Source organism: Thamnophis elegans, chromosome 5 (assembly GCF_009769535.1).
Source record: "Thamnophis elegans isolate rThaEle1 chromosome 5, rThaEle1.pri, whole genome shotgun sequence".
NCBI classification, from domain to species: Eukaryota; Metazoa; Chordata; class Lepidosauria; order Squamata; family Colubridae; genus Thamnophis; species Thamnophis elegans.
The window spans coordinates 42,343,449-42,369,748 of record NC_045545.1 but is presented as its reverse complement, the minus strand read 5'-3'; the positions used below and the strand labels follow the sequence as shown (position 1 = coordinate 42,369,748).

At 37.1% G+C, this 26,300-nt stretch overlaps 1 protein-coding gene across 1 annotated transcript in view; it reads left to right on the top strand.

Annotated features, from left to right (window-relative positions):
- Positions 1–5,744: 5,744 nt before the first annotated feature.
- DMAP1 (DNA methyltransferase 1 associated protein 1) overlaps positions 5,745–26,300 on the top strand; it is a 54,778-nt gene continuing 34,222 nt past the window's right edge. The window contains 10 exon segments of the mRNA XM_032218810.1: positions 5,745–5,805; positions 6,722–6,781; positions 8,094–8,204; positions 9,547–9,642; positions 11,374–11,568; positions 11,977–12,135; positions 13,489–13,656; positions 24,936–24,972; positions 24,975–25,021; positions 25,023–25,121. Coding sequence (XP_032074701.1) covers positions 8,103–8,204; positions 9,547–9,642; positions 11,374–11,568; positions 11,977–12,135; positions 13,489–13,656; positions 24,936–24,972; positions 24,975–25,021; positions 25,023–25,121 — 903 coding nt within the window. The 5' untranslated portion in view covers positions 5,745–5,805; positions 6,722–6,781; positions 8,094–8,102.

Here is a 26,300-nt window from a genome sequence, read left to right as displayed (position 1 = left end):
AATATAAATGAGACAAGAAAGAAACCTTACAATGAATTTCTGTGAAGGAAGCAAAGAAAGAAAACTTTAGGATCAATTTTCACCCTCCCCTATAGTCTTTACAGCTGTCTTCTGGGGATAGAAGAAAGTTTCTGGTCTTTACTTCTCCATCTCAGAGTCCATTCTTTCATATCTGCTGGATGGCATTAAGCTTAGCTTGCTGATAAGAGTGGTCAGTCAGGTAGAGTCTGTCCCAGGCTTGGCTAAGTTTTTTCTCCTCATGTCAGATTTTATCAGAATGCCAGTCCTTTGTGTCTTAGGTGAAGAAAAGAGAAGCCAAGTATACAGTTCTTTACAGACATATCTTTAGTCCCATGTTGTGGAATCTCACCCATTCTGTCCAAATGTGGAAATCCAAACATTATTCCAGAAGGCAAGACGATGTAAATTTCATGGAACATGACATTCCCTCTGCTTCTATGATTGAAACACTTTTGCAGTAAGATGAGTAAATTTTCAATAGGAACAACAACTTGTGTTACAAACAAACAAACAAAATATCATAGGGTAGAGCACCTTGACTCACAAGCTTTTAAAAATGCACTCAGGTGTAGAAGAGAAAGGGAAGAAAAACAGCTTTTTAAAAATGCAATTAAAAAAGAGGTACTTTGAGTCAACGCTCCAAAATATTAGATTCCATTCAGATGGAAGCAAATTCTCATCAAGTATGTTAGAACATTTACAAATGTAAGCAAAATATCTCAAAATCATTTCTGTTTATAGGTTTAATTAAGCATTTTAAACCTCAAAAATTTCCAGAAGGAAAAGAGAAAAAATCAAAATTGTATTCAGAGCAGAATAGGAAATGTAACTGCATAACTTTTATAGATGAAAAGATAACAGTGAAAGGTAAAGGTGAAGGAGCAAGTCACCCATTTACTCCAAATTTCTCAGAAGAGAGAGGAAAAAATATGGTTAAAATGAGCAGAAAACTTCAGCCGCCCTTCAATGACTCAAAAGGAATGAGGGAAAGAAAAGGGGGGGAAATGCACAGAGGCATTCACAGGTATCTCTGGGGGCATTTCATACACATGTTCACTGTAAAAATGAGCAGACACACACTTTCCCCACCTTTCCTGCTTCCCTCCAAAGAATGACCTAGAGGGAAAAGGGGGGGGGGGATTCACGCAGGCAATCACAGGTCTTTGGATCTCTTCAGTTATCACTTTCTGGGGCATTGGGGACATATACATTCATACTGCAATCATGCTTGTTCATGCTTGCTCATGCCAACCAATCATTATAACTATTTCAGGAAGCTTTTTCACAAGCCACCAAGCTTCATTTTATTTATTAGAGGATCTCACCCTCCTTTCAGGTTTGGAAATGAAACACACAAGCATACACACACATACCATTAAACAATCTTGCAACTTACTGTTTCTTATATGAAAGGAATTAAAGTACATTCATACCAACTTTTACCATCAACATACATTTGCACTGCAATCAGACTGCTTGTGTAGATTAATTTCACATACAAAAATATCCATTTCATTCATTCTTCATGCAAAGCAATCATTACAATTATTTCAGGGAGCTGTACATAAGCCAATGAGCTCCATTTTCTATTATTAAGGGATCTCAACTTCCCTCCAGGTCTGAAAATGATTACACACACATGCACACATACCATGAAACAACACTTTCAGGCCTGGGGAGGTTCTTTCACTTTAAATCTTCAATTTTTTTTACTTGGAGAACTTGTGGCTCATTCTCCAAGCAGTGGGGAAACTCAGAGAGCAGCTTAAATCCTAACTACTCTTCCCTCCCCCACAGCTTCAAGCCCAAGCTTATTTATTTATTTAGCTAGCTGATCAAACATATCACCATCAATTCAATTCAATTCTACATGTTATTAGATGCACACCTAAGAATTTTTTTAACAGACATTACATCAAAGTAATCAAGTCCAATTACCTAGGTCTTCCCATTCCATCAGGCTTTACCTTGTTACCTGCTAAATTTCTTACTTTTGCTCAAAGTTATGCCCATTTATCTCCTTAAGCACTAGATTGTTAATATCTGTCTCTCCCTGGGATGTTCCGTTTCTATCTTGATCTCCCAGCAGCGCTGGCATTTTTAAAGAGCAAGATATAGATATTTTTAACACATCATTTGCATCTGGGTGGGGCTCGAGCTCTACTTTTCTTTTAAAAGACAACTATTAACAGCTTTCTAACATATCCCTGTGGACTCCTTAATCGCTTTGGGAAGAAACTCAGGTAGAACTTCTCTTCAGTTCATCTGATGGTGGCCAGAAAATCAGCAAATTTGTTATAAAATCTAAATGAAAACTGTCTTTTAGAGGCCAGGTTTCGAGTAGGTTGGCCAGATAGATGTGCAGAGGATTTTACTCAGGTTGAAGGCAAACCTTTAGTAGGAATTTCCTTCATCTTATACATGCACACACAAGGCAACACTCTCCTCCTCCCCCAAAAGAAAAAATCTTTACTCACCTGAAGAGTAAATCTTCCAGGCCTGAAAAACATGAAAACAAGGTTCCCTCCCCCACAGCTTCAATGGCGAGCCAGTCAACAGACTTCTAACTAAACCCCTGGTGTACGGGGATTGCATGCCATACAGAGAAACAGCGTTTTTAATTTCCTTAACGGTTTTAAAAGGAATGGCCCTCCTCGTGAATTTGGAGGCATTTGATAAGCAAACGCCATATTGTTGAAATGCCCGGAGGGGCTTGGGGTTCCTCATGGAAGTAGGTGCCCAATTTTATCCATAAGGAGAGCTTTAAAGACCCCTTTTCCGGGTAGATTGGTCAGTGATTTTTGACATAAGTCAATAAGTCAATTAAATGCTTTCAAGGGGAAAACGGGAAGCGACTTGCCCATCGCTTGAATAATTACACCAGAAAATTTACATATATCCCGAAGTTCTACCTGTTCCTTCGAGAAACCCGACCTCATACTCACGAAATGGGAGGGTGCTCCGTTCGCTGACGGCCATCTCTGGGTGCGAGGCTTCTCCCAGCCTGGGGGTGAGATGAGGTGGGCGACACGGATCACGTCGGGGTCACCAGATGTGATTTCTCCGCGGGTCGCCCATGAGGCCAATGATGAAGGAAGACTCGGAGGCAGGTCTTTCTCGGGATGAGCCGACACGGAATAGAATCCGGAGGCCTCTTTTATTGAGCATACACAAGGAAAGAGTGGAGTCACATGGTCTATGTGGACCAATCATGGTTGTACAAGTTTATGGTATATGGTAACTCATTTACTTCCATGTAGACCTCTGAACCTAAAGAATGCCCATAGTCAGCAAATAAATCTTTTACCAGCATGCAAACTTCTGACCCCTAGTTGATATTGCAAAGTCAGCATGCAAACTTCTGACCCCTAGTTAATGCTGAGAGTTAACCAGTTGTGACCTCTGACCTACTTAGTGCTGAGAGTTAACAGTTTGTGACCTCTGGTCTTATGGTAAATGATTATGCTGTTGTATACATGTTTCAGCACACTATGCTATACTGCAACACACTAGTGTACCGGTTGCACCCAATTCTAGATTGGGAGGTGTTAGATACCGCCCCCCCCCAACAGACTGACAGAAGTTTCCACCAAGGTTCTCTGTTCCAGCAGGAACAGAGGTTGAATCTCATTGGTCAAGAGGTCTGACAGATCCCTTTAAAAGGGGATGCCCGACCATTCCTCAGCCGGATGTTTACTTGACTTGCAATAAAGAGCTGTTTAATGAAGCCTTTTGTGCCTCTTTACCCGATCTAACAGGAGGCCCTTCAGATGTGTCATGCTGCTTGTAGTCATCTCACAAGCAGACTATAAAGAATGCAATGTTCCTTACATGGGGCTTGTGCTAATCTAAGATTGTAATACGCTGACTGATATCAGCTTATTGACATCAAGGCTGCCCTTGAATACCACTTGGTTTCCAGGTACAATTTGAGATACTGGTTGTTATATATATAGGCTTTTATGACATAGGGCTTAGTTATATGAAGGTCCACCTGTTTTGAATACTTTGTACTTATTCAGTAAGATTGAGCAGAGTTGGCATATTCCAAATCCCTTCAATTAAACAATGTCATCTAATAGATCCTAGGAAACATTCCTTCTCTGTTGCAGCAATTGTCCTCTAGTCAGTGGTGGGATTCAGCCAGTTCGCACCACTCCGGGAGAACTGGTTGTTAACTGCCTGAGCAGCTTGGTGAACTGGTTGTTGGAAGAAATCATTAGGGCAGAGAACCGGTTGTTAAATTATTTGAATCCCATCACTGCCTCTAGTCTAGAACAGCATCTCCCAGACATCCATATGGCTCCCACCCTGATGATTTTCTACAAAGCATTGTGTATGTGGTTAGTCCCTGATACCACCACCCCCCTGTGCCTGATCTTTTTCTTTTTGATTTCATTATTCTCCACTTGTTAAAATGTAAGCTGCCTAAGTCCTTTGGAGTCAAGTGGCCTCTAAATTCAGTAGAACAAACAAGCAGGCAAATAAATAAATAAAGACATTTCAGTCTCAAAATGAAATAAAAATTCATCCAGTAGTGAATGAATGTTCAACCCAAGAAATGTGGATTTAATTTAAAGTACTTTTGGAAATACAAAAACCAACTTGATATTTAAAACTCTCCCTTCCATAAGCAAAACATAGTTTCTTGATTGAACAACAACAACAAAAACCAGAGACAATAAAGCTCGGAATGGGCTCAGCAGTTGCAGCTGTCTATACTATTTTAAACTGGAAAAGCTAAATTGAAATTTATATTGTCTGCTATAAAGATGACATCATAGGATGTGACAAAAAAGCAATGAGGCAATGAGGGTGAGCTGAATATTTGGGGAAAATCTGTTTGGCATAAACAGTTCTCAACAATAGAAACAGATGTTAGATGTTTATTACATTACATCATTACATTATGTAGAGCAGTGGTTCTCAAAGTATGGGCCCTTTCAAGGGATCCACAAAATCAAATAAATGTTTTCAAATTTCTGAGTTTTAATTTCTAACATAGTGAACATGTATAGATATAATTCACATAAACCAAAGCTCTTGGAGTCAAGAATCATTTTTTAAGAAAGTAGAGGGTTTCTAAGACCAAAGTTCTTGAAAACCACTGCTCTCTTAGAGTTTAACTTCATCGGATGTATACAAATGTTTAGATTGCTTTAATCTGGATTCATCAGAGAGACAATGTTGCCTAAATGGCCCAATGGTTTTATGACATTTCATTTCAAAACAATATTGATCTTCTTGCTTCAAAGAAAAATTATTTAAGGATAAATAAATACATGCAGCATTTTCTGCAAGGAAACCGGGTGGGAGAGAGAAAGTGTGCTGGAATGAAAATGAGACAAATATAGAATTTCTGTTCTTGGACCTCATTATTATTAGCAAGCATAAATTTAAAGATTCCTGATATTAATTACCAAATTTGTCTCTTGTCATGCAACTCGTATAACATAGCGTGTGTGGATTTGATGCTAATTAAATAGCCGCCATCGAACGCCATCGACCTTCGTTTACATTTCTTTTTTAAAAGAGCCCAACAAGGGCACCGATGGCAATAGTGCAAATAGACTCCAGAACTAGCAAAACTAGATTGCAAATAGTACCCGAGCCTTGATTCGAGTTGCACTGCATCGTGGGATCGAAGGAAGACTACTATTCGAGAAATGTGCTGGGAGAACTAGAGAACGGAAGTAGCCTCGGGAGGGTTATTATAGATGTTACACAACCGGTCTATGGTTGGTGCTGGCTTGGATTTCGGGCCGGTTCGAGATAAACTTGAAGGTATAAATGGGGAAATGTGACCCGGAGGGCTTCCTGAGGGGATGGGAAAGCGGGAGAACGGAGGATTTTATTAGTAAACGGAGGATTTTTATTATTAAGTAGAAACAGCCGAAGACCTATAAAAGTAACGGAGTTAATAAACCGGCTCAGCGGACCTACGAACTCCTTACTGGAGAATAGTCCGTAACACATGGACGAGGACAAGAAATAGGAATAAACCTCTGGGGTTGGGAAGAAGAAGGTTATGGGTAATTCATAAGGCAGAAAGTGCAACGTTTTAGTTCTTTAGTTCCTTTTCCTTGAAGTCTGAAAACGGAGTAGCATTAGATGTCTACAGGATCAGTATCTCGTCCTTAAGATTGTTAAATCAGAGTGTATAGTAAAAGGTAGTCTCCTACACTGTTACTTCGTATTTACTGACAAGCTGACAGAGCGATACGATTTTAAAGTAATATTATTTGTAATAAAACAATATTATGGTCGATCCCATGCCGTGCTTTTTAAATTGTCTTTTATAATTCCATTTAGCATCTCCCCCCCCCGAAGATTAGCAAGTTTATTTGAAAAAAAAAATCCAAAAATAGTCCAGAGTAATACATGAGTTCAAAGAAAAGACATCACAATGAAGAAAATAAAGTGTAAGAATTCTATTGTGTTATGCACCAGCTGTAAGGCTGGCAGTACTATCTTGTTTCAGTTTTCTCAGAATTTAGTTTCACTGAGTTCATTGAGCCTTTTCTCAAATAAATATAAATGGACTGGCATATTATGGGTATAAGACAGTGAATACATCTAAAAACAATTGATGGAAATGCACACTCATTAAACTGAATTCCTTTTGGGATACTATAGTGTTAACATTCTTAAAGTTGCGGTATATATGGATGTCTTTACTGAATAGTTTACTCATTCCTAGGTACACTTATATCAATCTTGACAATACAAAAAGATTTATTTGCATCTGTAACTCCAAAAGGTAAGGTGAAAAACCTCACTCATTTTATAAATAAAAATAGAAAGTAACATTTTATTTCTGGTAAAAGATGTTCAGCAAAGCAAAGTCGATGATGGTGGGGAAATTTGAAAAAACAACTTGATGTAGCCAAGAATTAAATATTAATAATCTTTTCTTTTTGTCCTCTTTAGATATATATTTTCTTTGTTTAATATTGAATACTGAAAATTTGGATGCAACTAGATCTTCTTAATTGGCTTATATATCTATTTTATTAGATGTTAGGATATTAAGACAATATTATGTTATTGCTTTAATTTAAGAATATTTCAACTAGCCAAAAACACCTGTCTTCGCATTGGAATAAAAGAATTTTTTCTCATGAACTCTATTGGTTGTATATATCTTGCAGATATTAGTGTTTGGCTTCTACTAATAATAAAGTTATTGTATCACAATTAACTAGACTTATTAAATTTTGTGAAGCATAAATATCACTGTAGATTGAACATTATTTATAATAGCTCTTTGAGTCTAAAATTCTCATTAGACTCAACACACATGTGCAGAATTTGTAACAAAATGTCTAAATTTTGTTTGGCTATATGACACATTTGACCATATTTATCCCTGCTTCAGAATTTCAGGAACTGATTTTTTTTTTTAAATGTTAGAAAGAAGGGAGTATCTTGACTTGGTAACAATTAGGATGTGGAGGATTATTCAAAATTAGGATGCACAGGATTAGCCAAGAATAAAAAGAAGAAAATTTTTATATTTTGCCTGTAGTCTACCTTTTCTGCTCTGGTGCCCCCATTGTGGACTCCCCCTCCCCCCGAGATGAGGTCAGCCTCATCATTCCTGAACTTTTGAAGGTCCTTCAAGACCTGATTATGTCAGCAGGTTTGCAAATCCCAGGGCATGGGTGTCTTGTTTAATTCAGTTTTTATAGTTTTTAATATTTGTTAAAATTATGATGATATTACATAATTATTGTTATTAATTGTTGTATTGGATTGTTGTACGCTTCCCAGAATCACTTTTTGTGAGCTGGGAGGCCATATAAATTTGATTTGTAAATAAAATAGTGCCTGGAAACTATTTCTTAAATGAAAGACTTACTCAGGATCCAAATTCCAATTACCAATTAATGTTTTGAATGGCAAACATATTGATGCTTAAGATTGGTATTCTTCACATAGATGTTTGGGTACCCATCAAGCTGTTATTTAGTAGAGAATCTAGGGTGAAGTAATTTTGCAGAGGTCACTCAGTGTCACTGGGTGTCTAGATAAGGATTATTTGCTTTCAATCTTTCTTTTTCTAATTTTAGATAATCAGAATGACTACTGGAGCAGATGTCCGGGATATACTTGAACTGGGCGTCCCAGAATCAGAAAACATAGGAACTATTAATAAGAAAGACATCATCAATTCTGATAAGGTACAGATGGCGATGGTTGATTGAAAGCAACCAAGTATTCAAGAGATAAATTTCACTTTTGGTTTTGTTCTACTTCCATTGAGTCCTTCTTAAACACACTTGAGGCTACACTTGCATGATAGTCTCCATCATGTGTGTTTATTACAGAGTGTGAGCTATGTATTAGTAGTAGCCCCTGACTTACTACCATTCATTTAGTGACCGTTTGAAGTTACAAAGGCCTAGAAGAAAGGGACTTATGACCATTTTTCATACTAACAACAAATGGAACACCCCCATGGTTATGTGATCAAACTTCAGATGCTTGGCATCTGGTTCCTATTTATGACAGTTGCAGTGTCCTAGGATCATATCATCTGACAAGCAAAGTCCATGGGAGAAACCAGATTCACTTAACAATCATGTTACTAACTTAACAACTGAGGTAATTCACTTAACAACGGTAGTAAGGCATGTCATAAAATGGGGCAAGACTTAAACTGTCTCACTTAGCAAAAGAAATTTTGGGCTCAAGGGCTATCTGTTCAGAAATTATGTAGAAAATGGCACAAAAAGGACATTTTTCTTTAAACATGTGGCATTGTATTGTTATTCGAGATCTTGCCAGCAGGATTTTTTCTTGGAGGAATCTTGCTACATCTCTCCTTGATGGGCTTTAAAAGGCAATATAAAAATGAAATGGATTTTTTAAATATAAAAATTGACACAGTTTTAGCCTTTCAATTCTGAAGTTCTCATGTATTTGGGTAGCTAAAGAAAATACTGTTTCTGTACTTCATTTTGTTTAATACAGTCAGTGCAATATTACACGTACTTAGAACTAGAATGTATCACTTGTATGGCCTCTGATTGATTTATCAGTCTGGATTAAATATTTTATTCTGTTTTTTTCATAAAATTTGCCTTTTTTTACATCATAGTTTTGGAATTTATGTAACGTTTGAGATATATACACTTCCCAGTGTATCATTTGTATGTTTATCTTCTGTTTTGTCTTTGTAGCTTTGTTATCTTATTGGGCAATAGGGGAACAAAGCTACACAGCATAATGAAAGGAATGGGTAATGATATTAGAATGAGAAGGAATTTGATTGGTCTTGTTTGTTCTTAGTCAGCTGCATCTAGAATCTACACTGCATCCTTGTGTTCTACTTTTAAGAAATAATGAAATAGTACAGGGTTTGGGAACTTGGAATATCAGAACATTATTTTAGAATATTACAGGAATAAGAAGAAAACAATATTGTTGTAAGAACTCAAAAGGCAGAATAACCAAACCTGCTACTAGTAATTGACATTAATTCTCCACAAAGGATTTAAATAAATATTGTTTTTATTTCAGAAAAAATCCAAGAAATCATCAGAGACCCTAACATTTAAGAGACCAGAAGGAATGCACCGAGAGGTCTATGCACTTTTGTATTCTGAAAAAGTAAGTGTTTTGCTATACATTTGCTCTACCTAAATATATACTCAGTCCGCTTCCCATCTTTCTACCCTATGCATGTACGAGATTATTAACTGTTAGGACTACTCCCTTTACATTTAACATTCTTTTCTTTCTGTTACATTAAATGTTACAGTTCAATAACAATTTTGAAGAGATTCTAGGGCTTGGTGGGGAACAGCCTGTTTTTCTGAATTAGATGCAGGGAGAGATTCATATGTAGCATGAAATCCTCAAGGCATACTGAAATTTGAAACATCTAATATATATTTACAATAATTTCTGAATTTATTAATTAAGCGTATAGCTTATTTGCCTGATAAAACTAATTTGGGAGGTATTTTTAAAATGTAAAATCAGTTTTTTAAAAAAAAAATCAGTTATTTTTTTCCAAACTAGTCATCTTAAGGTACATGAATATATTTAATTAGAAAAACAGCAATTGACTAAAAAGTAAAAAATACAATTCTTCTGTATTATAATAAAAAGTAAGGCTTTAGTATATTAACCAACTCTAAACTCATTTTGTGTGACCAAGGAAATTTGGAGTTTGTTTCTGAGATACATGTGTTCTGGGAAGAACAGTTGAAATGTATGCATGCAAAGTGATAGTTTTTTTGTAAAAATGTAATATTGTTTATATTTTTGGCATTAAGTTTTTAAGAGCAAGGCTCTTATGAAAATAATGCTGAACATTATATTTTAATATTGATTGTATTGGCCTCATGGGTAATGTGACTATTCAATACTTGATTTTAATCAAGAGCAAATCACCTAAATATTAGGCTTTTTATTTTATCGAAAAGGACATGATTTCCAAGAATGGTAAGCTATTGTAATTTTGCAAGAATTAATCTCTCAAAAACATTTGTAGATATGTTAAACACAATTTTGTCCTAATCAAGAAGATATCCCTGAAGAAGAAACGTGAAGTGTACCACTTTCTACTTCAGAAGGACTATATTCGATTGCTTTTCCTATACTGTGAATTTGGACTCTGCTAAGTTGTTACAGAGAGTCAGTTTGATATAGTGGTTAAAAGCACCAGGCAAGAAACAGAAGATAGAGAGTTCTAGACCACCTTTAGGTAGCTGGGTGACTTTAGACAAACTATCTTTCTCTCTCTCAGCCCTAGGAAGAAGGCAGTGGCAAATTACTTCTGAAAATGTTACCCAGAAAACCGCAGGAATCTATCCAGACATACACCAGGACTCAAAACTGACTCAAAGGCAGAAAAAAAGCCATAGTGTCATAATATAAATATATAAAATAAAATGGGAATGAATTGTTAGGGTATAATAAAAACAAATAATACAATTAGGTAACTTTTAAACTTATTCCTATAAATAGCATTGTCAGTATAGCTGGTTTTTTTCACATTTATCCTCCCCATTTTGTTTCCTTACATTATCTCTTATTTTCTTATAACACAGATACATTTCAACTGTATGAGAGAAATCATCAAGATTATTCAGATAAAAATATTTGTCTAAACTCTTTGATTGGTCTATGCATAAAATAACACCTTCAGGACGTAATAATAAATTACTTCCCAATTCCCTAACTACATTTTGTACAGGTTATATAAAATAATGTGACAATCTGTATTGCTGTCTTGTCTTCAAGATGTCCTTAATTCTTCTTCCGAAAATATAGATTGGACAATACATTGAACCTTATGCTAACAATTGGTTTGATTTAGGCCTTGTATTTTTCTTTTAGGGATGCACCCCTCTTTTACCAAGTGACACAACACAGGGTTATCGTACAGTGAAGGCAAAACTTGGTTCCAAGAAAGTGAGACCTTGGAAGTGGATGCCATTCACAAACCCTGCTAGAAAGGATGGTGCGATGTTCTACCACTGGAGAAGGGCGGCAGAAGAGGGCAAGGATTACCCTTTTGCCAGATTCAACAAAGTATGGAGGGTTATTAAGAGTTATATTGTATGTGTAGGATTGGTGGTGCATAATAGAATTGCATAAAAATCTTTTAAAATTGGTCTCCAATGCTTTTACTTGCAATGTCTAGTCTTAACTCCCACATCATTTTTAGTGATCTACTATTGTAATTTACATGGGTGATCTACATTTGTTCCCACATATGCTCCCCATTGTCTTTTTGTGTTTAAATCTGAGGCATTGCTTAGCCAGCTTGTTCAAGTTCAGTCAAAATGATGACTGAATTTAGCAACTATAAAGAATGGTGGAAAGATATAAAAGGGTATTTTGAGGAACTTTTGTTTTTGGAAGAATTGCATTTGTACATGAATTTCCATGCCTCAAGATGTCCCCTGCTTGATGGAACTATTATGTATTTTTGGATAGACAGTACAAGTTCCAGTCTATTCAGAGCAAGAGTATCAAATGTACCTTCACGATGATGCTTGGACAAAAGCCGAAACAGACCACCTATTTGACTTATCACGACGCTTTGACCTCCGTTTTGTGGTCATTCATGACCGCTATGATCACCAGCAGTTCAAAGTAAGCCTCTAATCTCATTCAGTCATTCTAACATGTAAGTGCTGCTTGTAAAAAGATGAAACAGGATGAGTTTGCTAGCTCCACTTCTTTTTATTGTGTTTGCATTGTCATTTATCTGGGATAACTGTACACCCAGGAGACCTTTAGTTTTACAAAGACACTTTAGAAGGTGTCGATGTATAATCGGTCTTTAGATATAATGACAAGAAATATGAAGTTAACACTTACATCACTACAGCTCTCCTTATGAGTAGAGTTTATAGGTAAGGAGGATGTCATGAAAAGGGTTCAGTTGATTAATACCTTTTATATAAATGCTGCTTTAGTGCAGTATGCCAAGTGATTTAAAATTTTAAGAACCCATTATTTACCCAATGGACATCCTATGGAAGAGTAAATACTGAACATCAAATGAGAACTTATTCATATTCCCATTAATTATTTTTGGCTCCCCAATTTATGCCCAACTAAACCCAAATTTTAATGTTAACGTTGGAATTAGCATGGTATAAGGCAGTGATGGCTAACTTTTTTCCAAAGGTGTGCCAAAACTGTGTGTGCATGCACGCTATTGTGTGTGTGGGTGTGCCCACCCTCTCCCTACGCATGCCCGTGCGACCCCCCACGTATGCGCACTGCCCCCCCCGGGGGGAGTTTTTGCCCTCCCCAGGCTCTGGAGGCTTTCCTGAATCCTGGGGAGGGCGAAAACGGCCTCCCACGGCCAACCAGAGGACCGGGGAGGCTGTTTTCATTCACCCCAGGCTTCAGGAAAGCCTCTGGAGCCCGGAGAGGGCGAAAAAAAGGCCCAAGGGCCCAACCTGTAAACACAGCATATGAACTACAGAAAAGATGTTGTCTAACTTGCACAAGCACTTTAGGGCACTTAGACCCATCCTAACTGAATGGTCATGGAGAATATTGGATAATGTTATGCATCAACAAGAGTTGCACAGATTAGATAATTTTGGAGAATGGTTGTTTAATCAAATATGGAAGCCTTAGCAGATTCATATTCTTGTCGCTGATTCCTTGAATTGTCCATGTTGTAGGTTTTCATGTTATATATAAAATGTTATATTTTTCTTAATGGAAGGTACATATATCTAAGAATAAATGCTAAATATGTCTGTGAAGGTAGATTTTTAATAACATTGAACATTGAAAAGAATATTCTTTTCACAATTAATGGTATTCACATTCTACATAAGGATAATATGTAAGTTTATACTATCAACTGGTAAATCATATTCTGATAATGTATTGGTGTTAGTTATAGTTATATAATTAATATATTTGTTACTCTGTCCCTAATCTCTTAATTATTTCTATTTTTAACCCTTGTTCTGAACTTAGAAACGGTCAGTAGAAGACCTAAAGGAGCGTTATTATCATATCTGTGCAAAGTTAGCCAATATTCGTGCAGCTCCAGGTACAGACCTGAAAATCCCTGTCTTTGATGCTGGCCATGAGAGGCGCCGGAAGGAACAATTAGAAAGGCTGTACAACCGAACACCAGAACAGGTAATGAATTTGTGCCACAGCCGTAGCAATGGCCAATGGTTGTTGGTTCTATTATCCTTTGAAATCATTAACAGGATTCCTCTTGATAATAATTAGTAATATTATAATGCATTTCCATTGTTTGAAGATCAGTAATGGTTATATGGATATGAACATACTTTGTTGAAACATACTACTCAGTGTTTGTTTGAGAAGACCTGAAATAGGTTGTTGAATAATGTGCCGATGGTACTTACTAGAATCTACTTTTAATTTGGGATAATTTCTCATTAAAAGATGAACCTTTTCAAATTATGCAGTCATAAAAAGCATTAGTAGTTTATAAAAAGCCATTTTACTTTATTTTAGAAATATATTTTTGTTAAAGAGATTTAGGCATGAGGCAACAGTTGATTGATCTGGTATAAGGAAATCAAATGTGCATGTATTATTATCAAGAATATAGATAAAAGAACTTTGGGAAGGGGATGGGTCATTGAACCATGGCATATAGTGCAAAATCTGCAGGTTGAAAGGCTTCCTAACCTTTAAATGTTCCATAGAAAAGAATCCAAAGTCTAAAGCATCCTAAGTATGTGAACATCTGGGTAGTGGAATGCAGCCAATACATGTTAACTTGCAAAATAATCTTTGGATTAGATATCCTACTTTGCGTAGAATAGTGGCAGTGTGCTTTGGTTAAAATTGTGCTTTAGTTGCATTTGTGGCACACTGGCCAGGTGTTCAAACAGATTGATATTGTCCTTAACATTAGCAGGAAATATTGCTTGAGATCTGAAGGGTATAAGCATTTGAGTTAGTGGAATATTAAGAGGTAATAATGAGTACTGCAAATGTCTACTTTGTAAATGAAGGGAAGTTATGGTTTCTTTAAGACTTTTAACAGGTAACGAACGATAAGTTCACCTATACCATTCTCTAGATGATGGAAATTCTTACTAATTTTTTAAAGTTCAGGAGGAATGAATCAACCATTAGAGAAAGAGCAGTGATGGAAACAATCCACTTTTGAGGCCTTGTCAGATGACAGAGACAGGAACTGTGTGTGCATGCACGCTAGTTAAGATAGTTAACCCCATGAAACTTGGCTGGTTGGGTAAATAAATGCCACAGGATCCAGTCTTTCAAATAACCAGGTTCAGCGGTATATGTGGTCTTAAAGATGACAATTAGCACCTTACGTTTTACCCAGCAGCCCATTAGTAATTAGTGGAATTTCCAAAGCAAAAGAGTTATACAAATATATTGGAGCATTTTGACCATGCCCTGGCCTGCCGCATTCTGTACCCAGCTGTAGCTTCCAGAACTTCTTCAAAACCAACCCCATGTAGAGCACCTTGCAATAGTCCAACAGGGAAGTGATCATCAGCAAGGGCTCCCAATGAGAATTCTTACAAATGATGGGCCAGATGGAATTGTGCAAAAGCCCTCCTAGTCCTATCTATCACCTGCTTTTTAAGCAGGAGCTGTGAGTCAATAGGAACTCACAAATTGTGAACAATTTCTGAATGGGAAATATAACCCCATTCAGAGATAAAGATATGTAGGCTCATAAACCTGAAGCCACTCTGTTAAATCTGTTCCTTTCCATGCAGACCCTGATAATCACCAGGTACTGGGTCAGCAATTCTACCACATTTCTTATCCAACTGTGAAGTGACAGAATTAACATTGCACGGGGCCCTTTCCACTTCCATAGGATTCACAGACTCAAATTGTATCAGAAGAGAAAGCCCTCATAATGGATGCTGTCCATTAAATTCTACTCCCAAATTTAACTGATTTGGTCCACTAAATGCCATGAAATTCCTAATAGGAGCATTTCATGTGATCCAGGTAAACATCCTTCCCTAAAAAGAAATTAGTTGTTCTACAAAGATTCCTGGGAGGCATTCAGCCTGTAAAATAAGATAGGAAAAGTATTATTGTTATTATACAATTGTATCACAGCGGCCAGTTGTTTGCCGGATTTGGCATTGGTTACTAGTTGGGCCCCACCCAGGGGCCTAGGACGTCGTAACGTATTTTCGTAATATGCGTGCGGATCCAAGCAGTGCGGCTTTTTGCATTTGATTGATGGTGATTTTGTCAATTTTTAACGTTTTAAATGTAATTCCAGTGCTTTTGGAATAGCACCCAGTGTGCCAATTACCACTGGAATTACCACTGCTGGTTTGTGCCATAGTCGTTGAATTTCAATTTTTAAGTCCTGGCATTTTGCGATTTTTTCATGTTCCTTCTCGGCGACCCTGCTATCACCTGGTATTGCGATGTCTATGATTGTGACCTTATTTTTCTCAACCAGTGTGCTGTCTGGTGTATTATGCGCCAGTATTTTGTCCGTTTGTATATTGAAATCCCACAAGATCTTGACCATCTGATTTCGGTGACTTTTTCAGGCTGATGTTCCCACCAGTTTGTTGCTGTTTTAATATTATAATTTTTGCACAAATTCCAATGGATCATTTGTGCTACTGAATTGTGCCGCAATTTATAATCAGTCTGTGTGATTTTTTTTACAACAGCTGAGTATGTGATCAACAGTTTCATCAGCTTCTTTGCAAAGTCTGCATTTGGCATCATCAGAGGATTTTTCGATTTTGGCCTTAATGGCATTTGTGCAGATAGCTTGTTCTTGCGCAGCCAGGATTAGTGACTCTGTTTCTTTCTTGAATGTACCTGTTGTTAACCATAACCAAGTTTGTTCACTGTCCACTTTATCTTTTATTTTTTCCAGAAATTGGCCATGCAGTGCTTTGTTCTGCCAACTCTCCATTCTTGATTTTATCACATCTTTTCTGTATTCTTGTTTCGTCTGTTGGGCCTTCAGTAGATTTTTGTTCTTTACTTCGATTAATAGATGTTCTTGACTTTCTTTTAAATAATCAGCCAGTGCATGTTTTCTTCTTCAACTGTTTGCTTCACTTGTAATAATCCTCTGCCACCTGATTTTCGGGGCAGGTACAGTCTATCAGTATCACCACGTGGATGTAAACTGTAGTGCATTGTCAATATTATTATTATTATTATACAATTGTATCACAGCGGCCAGTTGTTTCGCCGGATTTGGCATTGGTTACTAGTCAGGCCCCACCCAGGGGCCTAGGATGTCGTGACGTATTTTTGTAATATGCGTGCAGATCCAAGCAGTGCGGCTTTTTGCATTTGACTGATGGTGATTTTGTCAATTTTTAACTGTTTTAATGTAATTCCAGTGCTTTTGGAATAGCACCCAGTGTGCCAATTACCATTGGAATTACCACTGCTGGTTTGTGCCATAGTTGTTAAATATCAATTTTTAAATCCTGGTATTTTGCGATTTGTTCATGTTCCTTCTCAGCGACCCTGCTATCACCTGGTATTGCGATGTCTATGATTGTGACCTTATTTTTCTCAACCAGTGTGATGTCTGGTGTATTATGCACCAGTTTTGTCCGTTTGTATACGGAAATCCCACAAGATCTTGACCATCTGATTTTCGGTGACTTTTTCAGGCTGATGTTCCCACCAGTTTGTTGCTGTTTTAATATTATAATTTTTGCACAAATTCCAATGGATCATTTGTGCTACTGAATTGTGCTGTAATTTATAATCAGTCTGTGCGGTTTTTTTACAACAGCTGAGTATGTGATCAACAGTTTCATCAGCTTCTTTGCAAAGTCTGCATTTGGCATCATCAGAGGATTTTTCGATTTTGGTCTTAATGGCATTTGTGCGGATAGCTTGTTCTTGCGCAGCCAGGATTAGTGACTCTGTTTCTTTCTTTAATGTACCTGTTGTTAACCATAACCAAGTTTGTTCACTGTCCACTTTATCTTTTGTTTTTTCTAGAAATTGGCCATGCAGTGCTTTGTTCTGCCAACTCCATTCTTGATTTATCACATCTTTTCTGTATTCTTGTTTCATCTGTTGGGCCTTCAGTAGATTTTTGTTCTTTACTTCGATTAATAGATGTTCTTGACTTTCTTTTAAATAATCAGCCAGTGCATGTTTTTTTCTTCAACTATTTGCTTCACTTGTAATAATCCTCTGCCACCTGATTTTTGGGGCAGGTTGTTGTTGTTGTTATTATTATTATTATTATTATTATTATTATTATACAATTGTATCACAGCGGCCAGTTGTTTCGCCGGATTTGGCATTGATTACTAGTCGGGCCCCACCCAGGGGCCTAGGACGTCGTAACGTATTTTCGTAATATGCGTGCAGATCCAAGCAGTGTGGCTTTTGCATTTGACTGATGGTGATTTGTCAATTTTAACTGTTTTAAATGTAATTCCAGTGCTTTTGGAATAGCACCCAGTGTGCCAATTACCACTGGAATTATCACTGCTGGTTTGTGCCATAGTCGTTGAATTTCGATTTTTAAGTCCTGGTATCTTGCGATTTTTTCATGTTCCTTCTCGGCGACCCTGCTATCACCTGGTATTGCGATGTCTATGATTGTGACCTTATTTTTCTCAACCAGTGTGCTGTCTGGTGTATTATGCGCCAGTATTTTGTCGGTTTGTATACGGAAATCCCACAAGATCTTGACCATCTGATTTTCGGTGACTTTTCAGGCTGATGTTCCCACCAGTTTGTTGCTGTTTTAATATTATAATTTTTGCACAAATTCCAATGGATCATTTGTGCTACTGAATTGTGCCGCAATTTATAATCAGTCTGTGTGATTTTTTTTACAGCAGCTGAGTATGTGATCAACAGTTTCATCAGCTTCTTTGCAAAGTCTGCATTTGGCATCATCAGAGGATTTTTCGATTTTGGTCTTAATGGCATTTGTGCGGATAGCTTGTTCTTGCGCAGCCAGGATTAGTGACTCTGTTTCTTTCTTTAATGTACCTGTTGTTAACCATAACCAAGTTTGTTCACTGTCCACTTTATCTTTTATTTTTTCCAGAAATTGGCCATGCAGTGCTTTGTTCTGCCAACTCTCCATTCTTGATTTTATCACATTTTCTGTATTCTTGTTTCGTCTGTTGGGCCTTCAGTAGATTTTTGTTCTTTACTTCGATTAATAGATGTTCTTGACTTTCTTTTAAATAATCAGCCAGTGCATGTTTTCTTCTTCAACTGTTTGCTTCACTTGTAATAATCCTCTGCCACCTGATTTTCGGGGCTGGTACAGTCTATCAGTATCACCACGTGGATGTAAACTGTAGTGCATTGTCATTAGTTTCCTGGTTTTTCGGTCCAAAAGGTCCAAATCAGCTTGTGTCCAGTTAACTATACCAGCTGTGTATCTTATAACTGGTATTGCCCAGGTTTATGGCCTTGATTGTATTTCCACCATTCAATTTAGATTTTAAAATTTTCCTAACTCTGTTGGTGTACTCTCGCCTGACAATAGTTTTTACTTCTCCATGCTTGATGTTATCCAACTGCAGAATGCCTAAGTATTTGTAGGCTTCATTTTCTTTGCATTTAATTAATTGGCCATTGGGCATTTCAATTCCCTCACATGCAGTGATTTTGCCCTTTTTATGGATACAGTGGCGCATTTTTCCATGCCAAACTGCATTGAAATATCGGTGCTGAATACTCGGACTGTGTTTGTCAATGATTGGATTTCTATTTCTGACTTTCCATAGAGTTTCAAATCATCCATATATAGTAAATGTGAAATTTTTCAGCTTCTTTGGCTGTTTGGTAGCCTAATTTCATTTTTTTTAAGATTACTGATAGTGGGATCATTGCGATGATGAAGAGAAGAGGTGAAAGTGAATCACCTTGGAAATTTCCTCACTTGATATTAACCATTCCGTAGATCTCATTCCCTACTGCCAACTCAGTTCTCCATTTTTTCATCGCCTTTTCAGTAAAGGAGGTAATATTTTTGCTAATGCCAGTTGTTTCTAAGCATTTTATGATCCAACTATGGCAGTGAGTCAAATGCCTTTTGTAATCAATCCAGACCATATTCAAGTTTGTTTTTCTGTTCTTACAATTTTCTAATATCGTTTTATCAATTAGAAGCTGATCTTTTGTGCCCCTGCTCCTTCTTTGTTGCCTTTTTGCTCTACTGGCAAGATGTTGTTTGTTTCCAAATAATCCATCATGTTATCTGCAATAATGCCTGTGAGTAATTTGAAGGTTGTTGGCAAGCATGTTATTGGTCTGTAGTTTTCAGGTGTTGTTCCTTTAGTTGCATCTTTCTGAATCAAGTATGTTTTTCCAGTTGTCAACCATTCATCAATTTGGCCCTTTTGTAAAATTTCATTCAGTTGCCTGGCCAATATTGCATGTAAACTGTTCAGATATTTGAGCCAGAAACCATGTAATTGGTCCTTTCCAGGTGATGTCCAATTCTTTACCTTTTTAACTCGATTTTTGACCATCTCAGTTGTTATTTCTAATACTTGCATTTGTTTGTTGCCAATGCTTTTCTCAAAATCATGTATCCACTTTGCTTCCTTGTTGTAGTCCTTTGCATTTTCCCACAATTCTTTCCAGAATTCAACTGTGGCCTGTTTTTCTGGTTTTTCACTTTTGGTGTCACCATTTACATTAAGACTTTGATAAAAACGCCGTTGGTCTGATCGAAATTGCTGATTTTGTTTATATTGGATGATTCGTGCTCATATCTTTCAATTTTTCTAGCTGTTGCTGTTATCTGCTGTTTTACAATCTCTACAGCTTCATTGATGTTTCTTGTATCCAATCTATATCTTCTGATTAGCCGATCTATGATTTGTTGTTTTTAAGCCGTTGCTCATGCATGTTCTTTAAGTTACTAGCATCTGCCCTTAATTTTTTGATTTTTTGTTCTAAACGGATTTTCCACTTTGGCTTTGATGCTTTTTCTGTTGTGTGACTAGGTACTTTAATTTTAATGCCTAGTTCATTAGTGACTATTACAGCTGCGCTGTACATTAACTGGTTTGTTTCCAAGATGGATCCCGGTTCAATTGTTGAAAACACTGCATTAACCATTTTCATGATAGGGGCCAAAATTTTCTTAGGCACAGTTTTTAGTGATGGTAAACGTTGCCTTTCCTCATTAAGCAGAAAATGCTCCATGATCTTATCCTTCAATTCTTTTTGTTTTTGAGTTAGTTCATCAGTTGGTTCAGTGATAACTGGTTCTAGTGGTGGTGATGTTATTTCCTCCCGAGAGCTTCTTCTGGGAGTTCTACTATAATGTCTTTAGTTGTGTCTTGAATATCAGTTATTTCCGCTTGTGATATTGTTTTTGGGTTTTGCAATTTGCCTGAATTTCCTCATGTTCAACTTCACTAAACACTTTATTCCGTATAATAAATCGCCTTTGATCTGCTAGTCGTTGTTCACTAACATTTGAATCTGGATATTGTTGTTTCCATAATTCATACATTTGCTTTAAATATCCTCTTTTTCTGGCTCTGAGTTGTAGTAACAGGCCATTACGGCACGGTTTTCATCTGCACTATATTTTGTCATTTTGTTGGCTGGTCCACTTGTAGCCCACTTGTCAACGGATGTCCAGGGACCCCAACATCCGCCGTGGCCCTTGTTAACCCGTGCGACGACCGATGCGGTATGGAATTCTTATTTGTTTTTTTCACCATATTGTATGGGTTGGCGGGTTTTTTTATGGGACCAGATGCCAACCTGACCCCAACCCTCCTCCTTTCTCATCCGGGCTTGGGACCGGCAACGGAGGAGTTGTTGTTGTTATTTTATTATTATTATTCACCCAAATTACCACTGTGGGCTTAATCATCTCAGGGATAGATCCAAATTTCTCCCCTTGGGGTTTTGGTGTCTCCTTTAGATGCTTTAGAAAGCAAGGAACAGTAGCAAACTTATGCACAGAAACCAGTCCAGTCCAGTTTAAAGCCCCAGTTACTGTATTTTTCGGAGTATAAGACGCACCAAGGTTTTGAAGAGGCAATTTTTAAAAAAAAGTAGGTAGAAGGATAGAGGGAGAGAAAGAGAGAGAAATACAGTTGTTAGGTAGGGAGAGAGAGAGAGTAGGTAGGTAGGTAGAGGGATAGAGAGAAACAATAGAGATAGAGAAATACAGTAGATAGGTAGGGAGAGAGGGTAGATAGGTAGGTTGGTAGGTAGAGCGATAGGGAGAGAGAAATAGAGAGAGAAATACAGTAGATAGGTAGGGAGAGAGGGGGGGTAGTTAGGTTGATAGGTAGAGGTGTAGAAAGAGAGAAAGAGGAGAGAAATACAGTAGGTAGGGAGGGAGAGGGAGAGAGTAGGTAGATGTTTCCAGGTGTATTTATCCATGTGGAGAAGAAAATTGCTGACAATCTGCAGCGCCTAAGACTTTGTTTCTGCTGGCACAGCACTTGATCAATGTAATTCTCATCAATCAGTTAAAGAGCTTTCCAAAAGGGAAAAAAAAAGTTTTTGCACTCTGCAAACCTCCCCAAAACGGCCTGTTTTCATGAAAAGGCCCGTTTTTTAAAGAAAAGGCATGAATAGCCTGGGGGGGGGCTTGTAGAGTGCTCCTGGGGAGGGGAATGAGCAAAAAACGACCCGTTTTTTGTCAAAAAAATTGCATGCATAGCCTTATGGAGGCTTAATAGAGTGCTGCTGGGTGCTGGGGGGGGGGCAAAAAACGGCCCATTTTTTGCTCATTTCTGCCCTCCCCAGCCCCCAGGAGCTCTCTGAAAGCCTCTATAAGGTTATGCATGGCCATTTTGGTGAAGGGGAGGGGCTTTGGGAGGCAAAAATGCTGTATTCGATGTATACGACACACCCAGATTTTCAGCCTCTTTTTAAAGGGAAAAATGTGCGTCTTATACTCTGAAAAATACGGTATTTCAATTGGTAACGTATGTTGAACTGTGTACTGCTCTTCTAAGTGTTCTCTGAAAACCTGTGTAATCCATTAGGTATTTGGAGTAGTATCTAATGGGCCCTTTTCCTCTGTAGAGGAGGGGTTATTATATCAAATTTCATGGCTGTCAGAAAGTCATCTGTCCATAAAAGATTTAAACTTCAACACCGAAGTTTCAGATCATCTTGTGTCTATCCTGAAACAAAAACAAAATTAGTGACCTTTAATGTATGGCATGGTGGGCTTCATGTACAAGAGAGATGTGGCGGCAAAATAGTCTCATCCAAGGGGTCTGCAATGACAAGGACTAAGTATAAGGTGGAGGATCATTCCCGCCATTTTCTGCAGCGTCCCATGGCAGGAAGATCGCCACAAAGAGGCTAATCTCTCACTGGATTGCTCTACCCCTTACCTGCTCTGGAAGCAGTTAATTTTACTAACAATCATGATTGGAAAAAGTATGTAGAAATTTGTATGGAAATAAAAGTGGTATATGAAGGAGTGACATTAAAGCAAACCCTGTAGAGATTAGTCTACCAGAAAAAAATTGAGGACAAAGAAGTCATCAATTCTGTGAAAATGTTGTATGTTAAAATGTGGGTACGGTTTCCTATCTAGTTGGTGCGTGCACCTTGTTTAATATATGTATGTATGTGTGTGTGTGTGGTGTGTGTGTGTATGTATGTATGTATGTATGTATGTATGTATGTTGTATGTATGTGACGACTGCCTGACACCTGGGATAGTGCTGTTATGTTTCATATACAAAGAAAACAAGCAAGAGTACAAAAGCTACCTGTGGATTAGTGTGCTTGAGAAGGTATGGCAGGATTCTGATCAAAAAGGTAGATGAGATAACATGACCCAAAATTTGGCAACTGCTTTACAAGTCATTGAAAATCTAAGCTGTAAAGTTAAGAGTCTTGAATTATGGAAAGTATTGTAATATTGCGGAGTAGAAAGTTGGTTTACCAATACAATAAGAGCAATATTTGGTGGGAATCATATGTTAGAATAAATAGAATACTTATCAAATGATGTTCTTTGAGCAGAATAAGACAAATGTATGGTGTCTCTTTGGTGTTCAGTACATTTCTGGAAAAAGTATAAGTACTTTTCATGATAATAGAGGTATGTTTCAGAGTGTATGCATGTGTAATACTTTTCTATGTACAGAATGTCATGTTGGTTCACAAATTGAATGATTTACAGTCAATCTGTGCTAGACTGTATGATGCAACAAGGAGGATGGACCTGAAAATGTAGCGAAGATTAAGATAGTTTACATACTACAGCAAAGGCATGAGTTGTGGATCCTAATGCTTACTGAGGATCAAAAAGTCGATTAGAAATTTTAACATGTGCCAAATGCTAGTAGAAAGGTAGTGGATCATATAGGATCTGTTGTGAAGAATGAATCTTTAGAGAAAAGCAAAATGTTGTATATAATAATGTGGATGTATTGAGCTGGGTATATTATTAGAAACCTAAAAATAAGTTAAGTGCAATGGTTTCATCATATAGAGTAAGGTGTCAACTTGATCACACCACATGACATATCATGAGGTTTTTTGCCTTTGCAGAGCCAGGGTGGGCGTGGCCTGCATATGACGCATCTGGCCTGCGGGGTGCCAGTTGACCTCTCTGATATAGAAGGAAAGAATGTAAAGCAAAATTCTTTATGTGTACAGTAATTTATATTTTCCATATTCTAGACAGCTTACAATATAAAATCATAAAACAAATAGGAAGAGTGAGTGGAATGAAAGGAAAAACAAGACTGAGAAGGCATAGAAAGTAGAATGGTAGTGCATGAAACAGTGTATGGGATAGAGTAGATGTGGAAGCAAGTATGGTTTTAATGACTATTCGAGGTTATAATGAATATTGCTGAATCTATTAAATTAGTTATATATTTCATTTATTTTCGTAACTGAGGTTGTCAATTATTTGACTTATTTGTTGTTCCATTTATGTGCTTTATAAACATTGCTCACACCAAAGGAGAATAATATGATAGCTAAACCTATAACTATGTATGGAAAAGAATATGTCATTGTGATCTTTGCATCATTACTTTCAAGGGGCATACAGAGCATTTGAAAGCAGTATTCGCAGTGCACTGGAGTACATAGAAAATACCTCTTTTTGAGTTGTTAATGTACTTCTAATTTGCCAGGTTGCTGTCGCAGCTTTGAGAACTGGTGTATATGATTAGAAATGCATGTTGCTTCTGCTTGCCACTTTATTCCTGTCTATTGAAAATAATCTTTTTCCAATAGTTTGCCCATAGAGTCATTTTTATTGAGGCAGCATGAATCTAGATATATGATTGACTTACTGACTGTCTGACTGACTGACAGACAGACAGACAGACAGACACATATTCCCTGGAAAATTATAGGACGGGATTCTAATCTAGATATAAAATTGTTGCCATTAGGTGGCTCTCCAATATTGCTTTACTCATGTAATCCTGTTGCATTACTCTTTTTCATTGTAGGTGGCAGAAGAAGAATATCTAATCCAGGAATTGCGGAAAATGAAGCTAGGAAGAAAGAGAGGGAGAAGCGGACACAAGATTTGCAAAAAACTCATTACAGCTGCTGACACAACCACTGAACAAAGACGTGCAGAGCGCAAGGCACCTAAGAAAAAGCTGCCACAGAAAAAAGAGACTGAGAAACCTGTAACATCTTATACTTCCCTTGCTCATTTTCTTATGATGCTATTTACTATTTCAGTGCCAGGAATGGTAGTTGTCTGTATAAGTTTTGCTTGGGCGATTGATTTTGTTTCTTTCAGACCTTAATATCTCTTGAAGCAGTCATACAGGAAGCTGCAGTATGGCCACAGTTAAGATGGAAGGAAAGGAACTGAAATTGCTAGGCTGGAAAGGAGATAAAGTGGGCTTAAGACAAACCCTCTCAAGGGATATTGTGAATACACAGTCAGGAAGTACCTATCCACTGTGTCATTCGGCACAACAAACATGGTCAGTGAAAAAATGCCAATTTTAAGCTGTAAGTGGGAATACTAAAGTTGTATGGAACAGTCTATTTACAATTGCATTTGATCATTGATTTCAGTTACTTCCTTTCCTGTTTCCAAAAATTAATATACAAATACTTATTTAAAATTGGAATGTGTTTTATTTTAACACAGATAAAATATATACATAAATAGAAACATTTCTTTTAAATAAGCTAATATTGAAATATAGGCAAGACACCACTCAATATAAATAAATAGTGACTATGCAGTGAGAAAAGAACATGATAGTAATTCAAATAAACTAAATGGAAAAAGCTAATTTAACAAAAGGAAAGAATAAGAAGAACCATATAATATAATATTCATTTAATATTAATATAGAATTAATTACATCCTCAAATGATAATTAAATCTAGACCTTAATGTTCTTTTAAAGATGATTTTCCTTAAAATGTACACCATAAAGTAGGAAATGCAGAAAGATAATTAATTGTTCTTTTTTTGTTTATAATATAAAATATAAAATAGAAAACAGTAGGAAAAATAGGGGAGGGAATGAGGAAGGAAGGAGTGTAAAAATAAGGAAAAGAAGAAAAGGCATTGTCTCCCGATTCCTTTTGGTGCAGTAAATAAGACATCAAACCTCAATTTTTACTTTTACATAGTAGTAAAACTAGCTATTTCTATATCAACAAATCTAATTGGTAAAACCCAAAATCAAAGTTCCGTTTTTTTCCACTGAAGTACAAAATTCCCATAGCGGCTTCCAAGTAGAAACAGAAGTAATTGTGTTCTTTTCTTTAATCAAGCAGTCAGTTTAGCCATCTCTGCTAACTCCATCAACCTTTGCAACCATTCTTCCATTGTGGGGGTC